Source organism: Oncorhynchus mykiss, chromosome 13 (genome assembly GCF_057628025.1).
Source record: "Oncorhynchus mykiss isolate SJ-2025 chromosome 13, ASM5762802v1, whole genome shotgun sequence".
NCBI lineage: Eukaryota > Metazoa > Chordata > Actinopteri > Salmoniformes > Salmonidae > Oncorhynchus > Oncorhynchus mykiss.
Window position 1 is genome coordinate 83,376,999 of NC_143034.1, and position 16,872 is coordinate 83,393,870.

Consider the following 16,872-nt stretch of genomic DNA (forward strand, 5'->3'; position numbering starts at 1 on the left):
CCAGGGGACAGAGAGGACAGGGAATAACACTATGGACTACCCCTTAAACAACTAGACAAAACCAACCCAGGGGACAGAGAGGACAGGGAATAACACTATGGACTACCCCTTAAACTACTAGACAACTAGACAAAACCAACCCAGGGGACAGAGAGGACAGGGAATAACACTATGGACTACCCCTTAAACAACTAGACAACTAGACAAAACAAACCCAGGGGACAGAGAGGACAGGGGACATTAATAACACTACTGACTACCTCTTAAACAACTAGACAAAACCAGCCCAGGGGACAGAGAGGACAGGGAATAACACTATGGACTACCCCTTAAACAACTAGACAACTAGACAAAACCAACCCAGGGGACAGAGAGGACAGGGGACATTAATAACACTACTGACTACCCCTTAAACAACTAGACAACTAGACAAAACCAACCCAGGGGACAGAGAGGACAGGGAATAACACTATGGACTACCCCTTAAACAACTAGACAACTAGACAAAACCAACCCAGGGGACAGAGAGGACAGGGAATAACACTATGGACTACCCCTTAAACAACAAGACAACTAGACAAAACCAACCCAGGGGACAGAGAGGACAGGGAATAACACTATGGACTACCCCTTAAACAACTAGACAACTAGACAAAACCAACCCAGGGGACCGAGAGGACAGGGAATAACACTATGGACTACCCCTTAAACAACTAGACAAAACCAACCCAGGGGACAGAGAGGACAGGGGACATTAATAACACTACTGACTACCCCTTAAACAACTAGACAACTAGACAAAACCAACCCAGGGGACAGAGAGGACAGGGAATAACACTATGGACTACCCCTTAAACAACTAGACAACTAGACAAAACCAACCCAGGGGACAGAGAGGACAGGGAATAACACTACTGACCCCTTAAACAACTAGACAAAACCAACCCGGGGGACAGAGAGGACAGGGAATAACACTATGGACTACCCCTTAAACAACTAGACAAAACCAACCCAAGGGACAGAGAGGACAGGGAATAACACTACTGACCCCTTAAACAACTAGACAACTAGACAAAACCAACCCAGGGGACAGAGAGGACAGGGGACATGAATAACACTACTGACTACCCCTTAAACAACTAGACAAAACCAACCCAGGGGACAGAGAGGACAGGGGACATGAATAACACTACTGACAACCCCTTAAACAACTAGACAACTAGACAAAACCAACCCAGGGGACAGAGAGGACAGGGAATAACACTATGGACTACCCCTTAAACAACTAGACAACTAGACAATACCAACCCATGGGACAGAGAGGACAGGGAATAACACTATGGACTACCCCTTTTTTTATTTTTTATTTTACCTTTATTTAACCAGGCAAGTCAGTTAAGAACAAATTCTTATTTTCAATGACGGCCTGGGAACAGTGGGTTAACTGCCTGTTCAGGGGCAGAACGACAGATTTGTCTAGACAACTAGACAAAACCAACCCAGGGGACAGAGAGGACAGGGGACATTAATAACACTACTGACTACCCCTTAAACAACTAGACAACTAGACAAAACCAACCCAGGGGACAGAGAGGACAGGGGACATTAATAACACTACTGACTACCCCTTAAACAACTAGACAACTAGACAAAACAAACCCAGGGGACAGAGAGGACAGGGGACATTAATAACACTACTGACTACCTCTTAAACAACTAGACAAAACCAGCCCAGGGGACAGAGAGGACAGGGAATAACACTATGGACTACCCCTTAAACAACTAGACAACTAGACAAAACCAACCCAGGGGACAGAGAGGACAGGGAATAACACTATGGACTACCCCTTAAACAACTAGACAACTAGACAAAACCAACCCAGGGGACAGAGAGGACAGGGAATAACACTATGGACTACCCCTTAAACAACTAGACAACTAGACAAAACCAACCCAGGGGACAGAGAGGACAGGGGACATGAATAACACTACTGACTACCGCTTAAACAACTAGACAAAACCAACCCAGGGGACAGAGAGGACAGGGAATAACACTATGGACAATAAAATGCAAATGAATTACTTAAAAATCATACAATGTGATTTTCTGGATTTTTGTTTTAGATTCCGTCTCTCACAGTTGAAGTGTACCTATGATTAAAAAAATTACAGACCTCTACATGCTTTGTAAGTAGGAAAACCTGCAAAATCGGCAGAGTATCAAATACTTGTTCTCCCCACTGTACATATGAGATGAGTAATGTAGGGTATTGTCACGTTCGTCGTAAGAAAGAGCGGACCAAAGAGCAGATGCTATAGATAGAGTATATACATATGAGATGAGAGTGGACCAAGGAGTCGAGTTCCACATATTTATTACAGTGAAAGTTCAAAACAGCAAAGAATTAAAGAACGTGCAGTACGTAGCGCACATAGGCACTAAACAAAACAATGCGAGGCAGGTGGGAAAAAGGGACACACTAAGTATGCGATATACAGCTGCCTCCAATTGGGAACCATACAAACACACCAACATAGAACTATAATAACTAGAAACCCCCCCTGACCTATTACACCATAGAGAACCCGAGGGCTCTCTATGGTCAGGGCCCCCCCCCAAAGGTGCGGACTCCGACCGTAAAACCTGAACCTAGATGGGGAGGGTTAGGATGGGCAACTAGCGTCGGGGCCGGCTCCGGCCATGAAGCCGGGCTGAACGCCATGCCTGGACTGGGCACCAGGCGAAGGAAGCTCCGGGCCGTGGACCGTCAATGGAGGTTCCGGGCTGTAGACCGTTGCTGGAGACTCAGGGCTGGTGACACACTCTTCAGGGCGAGTGCGGGGAGCCGGCACAGGACGTACCGGACTGGGGAGGCGCACTGGAGGCCTGGTGATGTATACGCAGAGGAACTTAAAATGTTCCACCTTCTCCACTGCTGTCCCTTCGATGTGGATAGGGGGGGTGCTCCCTCTGCTGTTTCCTGAAGTCCACAATCATCTCCTTTGTTTTGTTGACGTTGAGTGTGAGGTTATTTTCCTGACACCACACTCTGAGGGCCCTCAACTCCTCCCTGTAGCCCGTCTCGTTGTTGTTGGTAATCAGGCCTACCACTGTAGTGGGGCTGAGAAAACACCCTTGTGGGGCCCCAGTGTTGAGGATCAGCGGGGTGGAGATGTTGTTTCCTACCTTCACCACCTGGGGGCGGCCCGTCAGAAAGTCCAGGACCCAGTTGCACAGGGCGGAGTTCAGACCCAGGGTCTCGAGCTTAATGACGAGTTTGGAGGGTACCATGGTGTTAAATGCTGAGCTGTAGTCAATGAACAGCATTCTCACATAGGTATTCCTCTTGTCCAGATGAGTTAGGGTAGTGTGATTGCGGTTGCATCATCTGTGGACCTATTGGGGCGGGTCTAGGGTGTCAGGTAGGGTGGAGGTGATATGATCCTTGTGTCAAGTTCTTCAAAATTAGCGGACCAAGGCGCAGCATTGAGTTCCACACCTTTTTAATACAAAGTGAAACTAGAAACAAAACAACAAAACTTAAAAAGAACGTGAAGTCGTAGTGGCCCAAACACACAAGCACAAACAATATCCCACAACCCAGGTGGGAACAATGGAGAAATTAAATATGATCCCCAATTAGAGACAACGATAATCAGCTGCCTCTAATTGGGAACCATACCAAGCACACCAACATAGAAATAGGTTAACTAGAACACCCCCCCTAGTCACGTCCTGACCTACAATACCATAGAGAACCAAGGGCTCTCTATGATCACATTGACACATTGACTAGTCTAGACTAGTGTCTCAAAGCACTTCATGATGACAGAGTGAGTGCTACGGGGCGATAGTCGTTTAGCTCAGTTACCTTAGCTTTCTTGGGAACAGGGACAATGGTGGCCAACTTGAAGAATGTGGGAACAGCAGCCAGCTGGTCTGCGCATGCTCTGAGGATGCGGCTGGAGATGCCGTCTGGGCCGGAAGCCTTGCGAGGGTTAACACGTTTAAATGTTTTACTCACGTCGGCTGCGGTGAAGGAGAGCCTGCAGGTTTTGGTAGCGGGCCGTGTCAGTGGCACTGTGTTGTCCTCAAAAGCGAGCAAAGAAGTTGTTTAGTTTGTCTGGGAGCAAGATATCCTGGTCCGCGACGGGGCTGGTTTTCTTTTTGTAGTCTGTGATTGACTGTAGACCCTGTGTCGGAGCCGTTGAATTGCAACTCTATTTTGTCTCTATAATAACGCTTGCTTGATTGTTTGTATTCGGTCATGTTTCCGGTTACCTTTCCATGATTAACTTCTTGAATATAGGGGGCGCTATTTAAATTTTTGGATGAAAAACGTACCGTTTTAAACAAGATATTTTGTCACGAAAAGATGCTCGACTATGCATATAATTGACAGCTTTGGAAAGAAAACACTCTGACGTTTCCAAAACTGCAAAGATATTGTCTGTGATTGCCACAGAACTGATGTTACAGAAAAAACCCAGATAAAAATCCAATCAGGAAGTGCCGCATTTTTTGAAACCGCCTCATGGCAATGACTCCTTATATGGCTGTGAAGGAGCTAGGAGTCAGCTTACGTTTTCCACGTTTTCCCCAAGGTGTCTGCAGCATTGTGACGTATCCGATTGGTCGGACCAGCGTTGAACAGACCCGAGCACAGGCGTTTCCAGTTTTAGTGTCTGTCTATAGGCTGGGAGCAACAAAATGGAGTCGTGGTCAGATTTGCCGAAAGGAGGGAGGGCTTTGTATGCGTCGCGGTAGTTAGAGTAGCAATGATCCTGAATTCTGCCATGCCCGGGTCACACATTTCGATATGCTGATAAAATTTAGGGAGCCTTGTTATCAGATTAGCCTTGTTAAATGCCCCAGCTACAATAAATGCAGCCTCAGGATATGTGGTTTCCAGTTTACATAGAGTCCAATGAAGTTCTTTCAGGGGCCGTCGAGGTGTCTGCTTAGTGTGTGTGTGTGTGTGTGTGTGCGTTAGTGTGTGTGTGCGTTAGTGTGTGTGTGTGTGTGTGTGTGTGTGTGTGTGTGTGTGTGTGTGTGTGTGTGTGTGTTACCTGTACTCCCAGTATTCCAAACACAGTGAAGAAAGCGCAGCAGATGAGGACGATGTTCCCGATGGGTCTCAGAGACGTGATCAGAGTCTCCACTACCAGCTTCAGCCCTGGGGCTCGACTGATCACCCTGCAACACACACCGTACACATTATACACACACACACACACACACACACACACACACACACACACTGTACACATTATACACACACATACACACACACACACCGTACACATTATACACACACATACACACACACACACACCTTACACATTATACACACACATACACACCCCCCTACCTGAGAGGTCGTAGTGTGGTTGTAGTGTGGTCGTAGTGCGGTTGTAGTGTGGTCCTACCTGAGAGCTCATAGTGTGGATATAGTGTGGTTGTATTGTGGTTGTAGTGTGGTTGTATTGTGGTTGTAGTGTGGTTGTAGTTTGGTTGTAGTGTGGTTGTAGTGTGGTCGTAGTGTGGTCCTACCTGAGAGGTCGTAGTGTGGTCGTAGTGTGGTCGTAGTGTGGTTGTAGTGTGGTCCTACCTGAGAGCTCATAGTGTGACTGTAGTGTGGTTGTATTGTGGTTGTAGTGTGGTTGTAGTTTGGTTGTAGTGTGGTTGTAGTGTGGTCGTAGTGTGGTCCTACGTGAGAGGTCGTAGTGTGGTCGTAGTGTGGTCGTAGTGTGGTTGTAGTGTGGTCCTACCTGAGAGGTCATAGTGTGGCTGTATTGTGGTTGTAGTGTGGTTGTAGTGTGGTTGTATTGTGGTTGTAGTGTGGTTGTAGTTTGGTTGTAGTGTGTTTGTAGTGTGGTCGTAGTATGGTCCTACCTGAGAGGTCGTAGTGTGGTTGTAGTGTGGTTGTAGTGTGGTCCTACCTGAGAGGTCGTAGTGTGGTCGTAGTGTGGTCCTACCCGAGAGGTCGTAGTGTGGTCGTAGTGGGGTCCTACCTGAGAGGTCGTAGTGTGGCCGTAGTGTGGTCCTACCTGAGAGGTCGTAGTGTGGTCGTAGTGGGGTCCTACCTGAGAGGTCGTAGTATGGTCCTACCTGAGAGGTCGTAGTGTGGTTGTAGTGTGGTTGTAGTGTGGTCCTACCTGAGAGGTCGTAGTGTGGTCGTAGTGTGGTCCTACCCGAGAGGTCGTAGTGTGGTCGTAGTGGGGTCCTACCTGAGAGGTCGTAGTGTGGTCGTAGTGTGGTCCTACCTGAGAGGTCGTAGTGTGGTCGTAGTGGGGTCCTACCTGAGAGGTCGTAGTGTGGTCCTACCTGAGAGCTCATAGTGTGGCTGTAGTGTGGTTGTATTGTGGTTGTATTGTGGTCGTAGTGTGGTCCTACCTGAGAGGTCGTAGTGTGGTCCTACCTGAGAGGTCGTAGTGTGGTCCTATCTGAGAGGTCGTAGTGTGGTCGTAGTGTGGTCCTACCTGAGAGGTCGTAGTGTGGTCCTACCTGAGAGGTCGTAGTGTGGTCGTAGTGTGGTCGTAGTGTGGTTGTAGTGTGGTCCTACCTGAGAGGTCATAGTGTGGCTGTATTGTGGTTGTAGTGTGGTTGTAGTTTGGTTGTAGTGTGGTTGTAGTGTGGTCGTAGTGTGGTCCTACCTGAGAGGTCGTAGTGTGGTTGTAGTGTGGTCCTACCTGAGAGCTCATAGTGTGGCTGTAGTGTGGTTGTATTGTGGTTGTAGTGTGGTTGTAGTTTGGTTGTAGTGTGTTTGTAGTGTGGTCGTAATATGGTCCTACCTGAGAGGTCGTAGTGTGGTTGTAGTGTGGTTGTAGTGTGGTCCTACCTGAGAGGTCGTAGTGTGGTCGTAGTGTGGTCCTACCCGAGAGGTCGTAGTGTGGTCATAGTGGGGTCCTACCTGAGAGGTCGTAGTGTGGTCCTACCTGAGAGCTCATAGTGTGGCTGTAGTGTGGTTGTATTGTGGTCGTAGTTTGGTCGTAGTGTGGTCCTACCTGAGAGGTCGTAGTGTTGTCCTACCTGAGAGGTCGTAGTGTGGTTGGAGTGTGGTCCTACCTGAGAGGTCGTAGTGTGGTCCTACCTGAGAGGTCGTAGTGTGGTCGTAGTGTGGTCCTACCTGAGAGGTCATAGTGTGGTCGTAGTGTGGTCCTACCTGAGAGGTCGTAGTGTGGTCGTAGTGTGGTCCTACCTGAGAGGTCGTAGTGTGGTCCTACCTGAGAGGTCGTAGTGTGGTCCTACCTGAGAGGTCGTAGTGTGGTTGTAGTGTGGTCATAGTGTGGTCCTACCTGAGAGGTCGTAGTGTGGTTGTAGTGTCGTCATAGTGTGGTCCTACCTGAGAGGTCTTAGTGTGCGTAGCAGTCGTAGTACTCTGAGGATTCCCAGGATGCGGTTCCCTCCAGTCAAGGCCAGAGAAACAAGGATGTCCACCAGAGAGACAAACACCAGGATCCCATCCAGAACATTCCAGCTGCTCTTCAGGTAGCTCTGTTTACCCCAGCAGAACCCCAACGCTACAATCTATAGACACAACATTAAGAAGACAATAACTCCAGGACTGACAACAGACTGAAACAGAGATCAGACTGAAACAGAGATCAGACTGAAACAGACAGCAGACTGAAACAGACAACAGACTGAAACAGACAGCAGACTGAAACAGACAGCAGACTGAAACAGACAGCAGACAGAAACAGAGATCAGACTGAAACAGACAACAGACTGAAACAGAAATCAGACTGAAACAGAGATCAGACAAACAGACAGCAGACTGAAACAGACAACAGACTGAAACAGACAGCAGACTGAAACAGACAGCAGACTGAAACAGACAGCAGACAGAAACAGAGATCAGACTGAAACAGACAGCAGACAGAAACAGACAAAAGACAACCGACTGAGTCAGCAGACTGAAACATGAGACTGAAACAAACCACAAACTCAAACAGACAGCAGACTCAAACAGACAACAGACTGAGACAGAGATCAGACTGAAATAGAGATCAGACTGAAACAGACAGCCAACTGAGAAAGGCAACAGACTGAAACAGGCAACAGGCTGAAACAGACAACAGACTGAAACAGACAGCCAACTGAGAAAGGCAACAGACTGAAACAGGCAACAGACTGAAACAGACAACAGACTGAAACAGACAGCCAACTGAGAAAGGCAACAGGCTGAAACAGGCAACAGACTGAAACAGGCAACAGGCTGAAACAGGCAACAGGCTGAAACAGACAACAGACTGAAACAGACAGCCAACTGAGAAAGGCAACAGACTGAAACAGACAACAGGCTGAAACAGACAACAAACTGAAACAGAGTATTACCTTGACAGTCATCTCAGCCAGGAAGATGACAGTGAACACGTAGTTGGAGACACTCAGAAACACTCTCTCCTGGAAGGAGGGAGAGTAGGAGAGACAGTATATTAGAGCAGAGAGTTTCTAGTTGGAGACACTCAGAAACACTCGCTCCTGGAGGGAGAGTAGGAGAGACATCGCAAGACATCTGGGAACGATTAGCCGGGGTTCGGGAAGTCAACGAGAGAAGTGAAAAAAAAATCATTCATTAGTTATTAATTTTCTCCTAATCTAAAAGGAACAACCTTGGATTGGAGCTAAATATCTTAAATAGTTGATCAAGTTATTTCTCCAACCTCTTGAAGATGACAAACTGACATGTTTTCATTTTCGTAAAAAAACACAAAAAAACCCGACTTTATATCAAAGTAGTGGTTTTGATTTGACGGTCTACACACACATAGTTCCGACGGCAAACGACCGTTAGACCAGACGATTCGTTTCTACATACGAGCTTAGATGTTCAGACGACCGTTAGACCAGATGATGTACGAGCTTAGTTGTTCAGACCCTGGGGCGGCAGGGTAGCCTAGTGGTTAGAGCGTTGGACTAGTAACTGGAAGGTTGCAAGTTCAAACCCCCGAGCTGACAAGGTACAAATCTGTCGTTCTGCCCCTGAACAGGCAGTTAACCCACTGTTCCTAGGCCGTCATTGAAAATAAGAATTTGTTCTTAACTGACTTGCCTAGTAAAATAAAGGTAAAAAAAGACGACCGTTAGACCAGATGATGTACGAGCTTAGTTGTTCAGACGACCGTTAGACCAGATGATGTACGAGCTTAGTTGTTCAGACGACCGTTAGACCAGATGATGTACGAGCTTAGTTGTTCAGATGACCGTTAGACCAGATGATGCCTTTCTATGTACGAGCTTAGCTAGCCGACATCGCCACGACGACATCGTCTACAAGTGTGATTGGGGGGAAGAACAAGTTTCTGGCCATCTGTAAAAAAAAGGGGCCCTGTGATATTGTTTCCTTCATGTCAAACACTGACAACCCAACAGACTTGCCTTGTTGTCATCCGGTATGAAAAAGATGTCAAGGCAGAGATAGCCCTAATTAATTGGTGAATTGTTGGAATTATGAAAATAGAATGATTATTCTAATTATAATATAGTGGGCGGCACCTTGAATACATTGTTGTTTGACATGACAAAGAATGACTAAGCCTAAGGGAGGAATTATTGACAGGGTAGGAACGAAAGTGGTGGTCAATGTTTCCAAGGGGACACTAATTAGATTTAAACATTCCATGTTTTCTTACCTCATGTAACTAGCCAGCTAGCTAACTGATTTATGAAACAATGTGTTTAGCTACAGTGGTTCCTCCTTTAGAAGTTGGCGAGTTTCCAGACCACCACCAGGGGGAGGTAGAGGTACCCAGCATCACGGCTCCAGACCACCACCAGGGGGAGTTAGAGGTACCCAGTGTCACGGCTCCAGACCACCACCAGGGGGACTTAGAGGTACCCAGTGTCACGGCTCCAGACCACCACCAGGGGGAGGTAGAGGTACCCAGCGTCACGGCTCCAGACCACCACCAGGGGGAGTTAGAGGTACCCAGTGTCACGGCTCCAGACCACCACCAGGGGGACTTAGAGGTACCCAGTGTCACGGCTCCAGACCACCACCAGGGGGAGTTAGAGGTACCCAGAGTCACGGCTCCAGACCACCACCAGGGGGGAGTTAGAGGTACCCAGTGTCACGGCTCCAGACCACCACCAGGGGGAGTTAGAGGTACCCAGCATCACGGCTCCAGACCACCACCAGGGGGAGTTAGAGGTACCCAGTGTCACGGCTCCAGACCACCACCAGGGGGAGTTAGAGGTACCCAGCATCACGGTTCCATACCACCACCAGGGGGAGTTAGAGGTACCCAGTGTCACGGCTCCAGACCACCACCAGGGGGAGTTAGAGGTACCCAGTGTCACGGCTCCAGACCACCACCAGGGGGAGTTAGAGGTACCCAGTGTCACGGCTCCAGACCACCACCAGGGGGAGTTAGAGGTACCCAGTGTCACGGCTCCAGACCACCACCAGGGGGAGTTAGAGGTATCCAGTGTCACGGCTCCAGACCACCACCAGGGGGAGGTAGAGGTATCCAGTATCACGGCTCCAGACCACCACCAGGGGGAGTTAGAGGTATCCAGCATCACGGCTCCAGACCACCACCAGGGGGAGTTAGAGGTATCCAGTGTCACGGCTCCAGACCACCACCAGGGGGAGTTAGAGGTATCCAGCATCACGGCTTCATTTCTCCAGACCACCACAAGGGGGAGTTAGAGGTACCCAGCATCACGGCTCCAGACCACCACCAAGGGGAGTTAGAGGTACCCAGCATCACGGCTCCAGACCACCACAAGGGGGAGTTAGAGGTATCCAGCATCACGGCTTAATTTCTCCAGACCACCACAAGGGGGAGCTAGAGGTTACCCAGCATCACGGCTCCAGACCACCACCAGGGGGAGTTAGATCACTCATTATGCATTTGGGTCCCCAGGTTTTTATATAACCAATCATATTGAGTGGTTCCAATGATGAATTTGACGGGAGCTGCCCGTCCCTGGGTGAAGATGGCTGACAAAACATTACGGTGGAAACAAATGTAAGTAATTATAATGTCATAACGAGTCAAGCAAAACATTACGGTGGAAACAAATGTAAGTAGTTATAACGTCATAACGAGTCAAGCAAAACATTACGGTGGAAACAAATGTAAGTAATTATAACGTCATAACGAGTCAAGCAAAACGTTTACAATGGAGAGAATATGTTAGTTAATGTAGAGACAAACGCATCATTTTTTGTCATAAAGTTAATTTACGAAAATCGTGATTTAGCAAGTTAACTGACTGGCTAACATTAGCCAGCCAGCTAGCTGGTGTTACGAAATGAGTACAGTATGACATTGTTTAATGTTTTAGGGACTCCTGAGAAAACCAGTAAACCAGGCTGTCGTCTTGGGAAACAGTGGATGTAAAAAAATCTAGCTAGCCGAAAGCATTTACTAAAATGTTAGGTTCTGAACTAATATTCATACCAATCTATGAACCTCAGCTATCATAGTTGTTGTATCGACTTCAAGTCTGAAATGGCATTAATAATGAAGCCTAACCAACCACATTGAAATAGGGTTCTAGAAGGTAAAGTATAAATAGGGTTCTAGAAGGTAAAGTAAAAATAGGGTTCTAGAAGGTAAAGTAAAAAACAGGGTTCTAGAAGGTAAAGTAAAAACAGGGTTCTAGAAGGTAAAGTAAAACCAGGGTTCTAGAAGGTAAAGTATAAATAGGGTTCTAGAAGGTAAAGTAAAAATAGGATTCTAGAAGGTAAAGTATAAATAGGGTTCTAGAAGGTAAAGTATAAATAGGGTTCTAGAAGGTAAAGTAAAAATAGGGTTCTAGAAGGTAAAGTATAAACAGGGTTCTAGAAGGTAAAGTAAAAATAGGGTTCTAGAAGGTAAAGTAAAAACAGGGTTCTAGAAGGTAAAGTAAAACCAGGGTTCTAGAAGGTAAAGTATAAATAGGGTTCTAGAAGGTAAAGTAAAAATAGGATTCTAGAAGGTAAAGTATAAATAGGGTTCTAGAAGGTAAAGTATAAATAGGGTTCTAGAAGGTAAAGTAAAAATAGGGTTCTAGAAGGTAAAGTAAAAACAGGGTTCTAGAAGGTAAAGTAAAACCAGGGTTCTAGAAGGTAAAGTATAAATAGGGTTCTAGAAGGTAAAGTAAAAATAGGATTCTAGAAGGTAAAGTATAAATAGGGTTCTAGAAGGTAAAGTATAAATAGGGTTCTAGAAGGTAAAGTAAAAATAGGGTTCTAGAAGGTAAAGTATAAATGGGGTTCTAGAAGGTAAAGTATAAATAGGGTTCTAGAAGGTAAAGTATAAATAGGGTTCTAGAAGGTAAAGTAAAATGCATCAATACTGGTATATAGTAAAATAGGGTATAACACCAGCCCTAGTGTCTTACGGTGCTGTGAGGCAGAATGCCGGGTCTCTCCAGAGCGATGGTGATACAGTTGAGGAAGATGAAGAGGAGGACCACGTGATCAAACATCTTATGAGAGATCATCCCCTTAGCCCACACACGGAACCTAGAGGAGGGAGGGGAGGGGGGGGGGGGTGAGGTGAGGGAGGGAGGGAGGGAGGGAGGGGAGGGGGGGGGTGAGGTGAGGGAGGGTGGAGGAAGGAGGGAGGGAGGGGATGGGGGTGTGAGGTGAGGGAGGGAGAAAGAGGGGGGAGGGGGAGGTGGATGGGATGAGGGAGTTGGGTGGGGGGAGGGAGGGGAGGAGAGGAGAGGAGAGGGGGAAGGGGATGGGGTGAGGGAGGGGAAAGAGGGGGGAGGGGGTGAGGAGGGGGAGAGAGGGGATGGGGTGAGGGGGAGGGGGAGAGAGGGGATGGGGTGAGGGAGGGGGAAGAGGTGAGGGAGGGGAGAGAGGTGGGAGGGGAGGGAGGGAGGGAGGGAGGGAAGGAGGGAGGGAGGGGGAAATCAGCACAGAGGAGGAAGATACAGTATTTATGAGAAGGTGAGACAACAAGTATGTGTGTGTGTGTGTGCGTGTACGTGTACATGTGTGTGTGTGTATTTGTGTGACTCACGAGTTCTGAGGGGAGAACAGGTAGAGGTTCCAGTCTTCATGTTCTCTACACCAGCGTGGCTTGTGGCTCTGCAGCGTTCTCCTGACCCGGAACCACAGGTTCTACAGAGGACAGAGGTCAGCATTACACACACTCCTTCCTCTACATCGTCAGTCTCTAAGTTTGGATGTGTGTTTCCATGACGGTGCAGAACATTCATTCTCTAGCAGCAGGGAACAACAACTCTCGCTTGTCCCGTCAGACTGGAAGACTAATGCATTCTGGGAAACACGCCATCAACAAAGTGCTCAGTTCTCGGTGAGCAGGGTTGGAGAACACAGTCAGCAGGGGAAAACACAGTCAGCAACGAAGTCAGTACAAACTGCTAACAACCAACTCTCCACTGTTACGTCAACCCAAACTGCTCACCAGGGGCACAACTTTCACTGGGGATGATGGGGGGGGGGGGGGGTAATTGTTGTCCCCCCCACACAGTTTTATCATTGCACCGTGACACCAAAAACGGCCTCGGTGTGCTTTAGGACCATGCGGATGCCCTAGAGCAGTCTGGGTAGGCTGTTTGGAGGTTTTCAGCCAGCTGAATTTAGGACCGCGCTCGACACCACAGAGCGGGCGGACAGACTGTGTGAAGGCAAAGCTTCTGAAAAGGCGGGCTGGATCAACACGGGAGAGTTGAACAGAGGCAGCTGCTGTCAGCGTGTTGAACTCTTTCACACCGAGTTGTAAAAAAGCAAGCAAGCAGAACAGAAACTGGCTACTCCTCAGTTAACTGAAGTAGCGGGGAAGGTATCCGCTGTTTATCTTAATAGAAAACTAAACTAAACTCCTGTGTTTTGACTGGACTGGTGGGGGTCGAGGAGACAGTTGGACTGGTGAGGGTCGAGGAGAGAGTTGGACTGGTGGGGGTCGAGGAGAGAGTTGGACTGGTGGGGTCGAGGAAAGAGTTGGACTGGTGGGGGTCGGGGAGAGAGTTGGACTGGTGGGGGTCGAGGAGAGAGTTGGACTGGTGGGGGTTGGGGAGAGAGTTGGACTGGTGGGGGTCGAGGAGAGAGTTGGACTGGTGGGGGTCGAGGAGAGAGTTGGACTGGTGGGGGTCAAGGAGAGAGTTGGACTGGTGGGGGTCGAGGAGAGAGTTGGACTGGTGGGGGTCGGGGAGAGAGTTGGACTGGTGGGGGTCGAGGAGACAGTGGGACTGGTGGGGGTCGAGGAGAGAGTTGGACTGGTGGGGGTCGAGGAGAGAGTTGAACTGGTGAGGGTCGAGGAGAGAGTTGGACTGGTGGGGGTGGAGGAGAGAGTTGGACTGGTGGGGGTCGAGGAGACAGTGGGACTGGTGGGGGTCGAGGAGAGAGTTGGACTGGTGGGGGTCGAGGAGAGAGTTGGACTGGTGGGGATCGAGGAGAGAGTTGGACTGGTGGGGGTCGGGGGGAGAGTTGGACTGGTGGGGGTTGGGGGGAGAGTTGGACTGGTGGGGGTCGAGGAGAGAGTTGGACTGGTGGGGGTCGGGGAGAGAGTTGGACTGGTGAGGGTCGAGGAGAGAGTTGGATTGGTGGGGGTGGAGGAGAGAGTTGGACTGGTGGGGGTCGAGGAGACAGTGGGACTGGTGGGGGTCGAGGAGAGAGTTGGACTGGTGGGGGTCGAGGAGAGAGTTGGACTGGTGGGGGTCGAGGAGAGAGTTGGACTGGTGGGGGTCGAGGAGAGAGTTGGACTGGTGGGGGTCGGGGGGAGAGTTGGACTGGTGGGGGTTGGGGGGAGAGTTGGACTGGTGGGGGTCGAGGAGAGAGTTAAGATATTGACTAGACTGGTGAGGGTCGGGGAGAGAGTTGGACTGGTGGGGGTCGGGGACTGGTGGGGGTCGGGGAGAGAGTTGGACTGGTGTAACCCCCTGATAGAGGAGAGATACAGAGAGGCTGCTCTCTCTCCCTGATAGAGGAGAGATACAGAGAGGCTGCTCTCTCTCCCTGATAGAGGAGAGTAACAGAGAGGCTGCTCTCTCTCTCTCTCTCTCTCTCCCTGATAGAGGAGAGTTACAGAGAGGCTGCTCTCCCTCCCTGATAGAGGAGAATTAAAGAGAGGCTGCTCTCTCTCCCTGATAGAGGAGAATTAAAGAGAGGCTGCTCTCTCTCCCTGATAGAGGAGAGGTACAGAGAGGCTGCTCTCTCTCCCTGATAGTGGAGAGATACAGAGAGGCTGCTCTCTCTCCCTGATAGAGGAGAGTTACAGAGAGGCTGCTCTCTCTCCCTGAGAGAGGAGAGTTACAGAGAGGCTGCTCTCTCTCCCTGATAGTGGAGAGATACAGAGAGGCTGCTCTCTCTCCCTGAGAGAGGAGAGTTACAGAGAGGCTGCTCTCTCTCCCTGAGAGAGGAGAGTTACAGAGAGGCTGCTCTCTCTCCCTGATAGTGGAGAGATACAGAGAGGCTGCTCTCTCTCCCTGAGAGAGGAGAGTTACAGAGAGGCTGCTCTCTCTCCCTGAGAGAGGAGAGTTACAGAGAGGCTGCTCTCTCTCCCTGATAGAGGAGAGTTACAGAGAGGCTGCTCTCTCTCCCTGATAGAGGAGAGTTACAGAGAGGCTGCTCTCTCTCCCTGATAGAGGAGAATTAAAGAGAGGCTGCTCTCTCTCCCTGATAGAGGAGAGGTACAGAGAGGCTGCTCTCTCTCCCTGATAGTGGAGAGATACAGAGAGGCTGCTCTCTCTCCCTGATAGAGGAGAGTTACAGAGAGGCTGCTCTCTCTCCCTGAGAGAGGAGAGTTACAGAGAGGCTGCTCTCTCTCCCTGATAGTGGAGAGATACAGAGAGGCTGCTCTCTCTCCCTGATAGTGGAGAGTTACAGAGAGGCTGCTCTCTCTCCCTGATAGAGGAGAGGTACAGAGAGGCTGCTCTCTCTCCCTGATAGAGGAGAGTTACAGAGAGGCTGCTCTCTCTCCCTGATAGAGGAGAGTTACAGAGAGGCTGCTCTCTCTCCCTGATAGAGGAGAGGTACAGAGAGGCTGCTCTCTCTCCCTGATAGAGGAGAGTTACAGAGAGGCTGCTCTCTCTCCCTGATAGAGGAGAGTAACAGAGAGGCTGCTCTCTCTCCCTGATAGAGGAGAGTTACAGAGAGGCTGCTCTCTCTCCCTGAGAGAGGAGAGTAACAGAGAGGCTGCTCTCTCTCCCTGACAGGACTCTATAAACAAACACAACAAGAAGAGAAGGAGAGAGAGAGGGAGAACAGAAGGAGAGAGAGAGGGAGAACAGAAGGAGAGAGAGAGGGAGAACAGAAGGAGAGAGAGAGGGAGAACAGAAGGAGAGAGAGAGGGAGAACAGAAGGAGAGAGAGAGGGAGAACAGAAGGAGAGAGAGAGGGAGAACAGAAGGAGAGAGAGAGGGAGAACAGAAGGAGAGAGAGAGGGAGAACAGAAGGAGAGAGAGAGGGAGAACAGAAGGAGAGAGAGAGGGAGAACAGAAGGAGAGAGAGAGGGAGAACAGAAGGAGAGAGAGAGGGAGAACAGAAGGAGAGAGAGAGGGAGAACAGAAGGAGAGAGAGAGGGAGAACAGAAGGAGAGAGAGGGGGAGAACAGAAGGAGAGAGAGAGGGAGAACAGAAGGAGAGAGAGAGGGAGAACAGAAGGAGAGAGAGAGGGAGAACAGAAGGAGAGAGGGAGGGAGAACAGAAGGAGAGAGAGAGGGAGAACAGAAGGAGAGAGAGAGGGAGAACAGAAGGAGAGAGAGAGGGAGAACAGAAGGAGAGAGAGAGGGAGAACAGAAGGAGAGAGAGAGGGAGAACAGAAGGAGAGAGAGGGAGAACAGAAGGAGAGAGAGAGGAGATAGAGGGGAGAGTGAGTGAGTGAGAGAGAGAGAGAGAGAGAGAGAGAGAGAGAGAGAGAGAGAGAGAGAGAGAGAGAGAGAGAGAGAGAGAGAGAGAGAGAGA

The 16,872-nt window shown here is 49.2% G+C and overlaps 1 protein-coding gene across 1 annotated transcript in view; it reads right to left on the bottom strand.

Moving 5' to 3' along the window:
- cacna1ha (calcium voltage-gated channel subunit alpha1 Ha) overlaps positions 1-16,872 on the bottom strand; it is a 156,540-nt gene that overhangs the window by 33,911 nt on the left and 105,757 nt on the right. The window contains exons 20-24 of the mRNA XM_090194382.1: positions 12,970-13,070; positions 12,341-12,464; positions 8,342-8,410; positions 7,347-7,531; positions 5,071-5,197 (exon numbers count right to left, since the gene is read on the bottom strand). Coding sequence (XP_090050508.1) covers positions 5,071-5,197; positions 7,347-7,531; positions 8,342-8,410; positions 12,341-12,464; positions 12,970-13,070 — 606 coding nt within the window. The remainder of the gene's footprint in view (positions 1-5,070; positions 5,198-7,346; positions 7,532-8,341; positions 8,411-12,340; positions 12,465-12,969; positions 13,071-16,872) is intronic.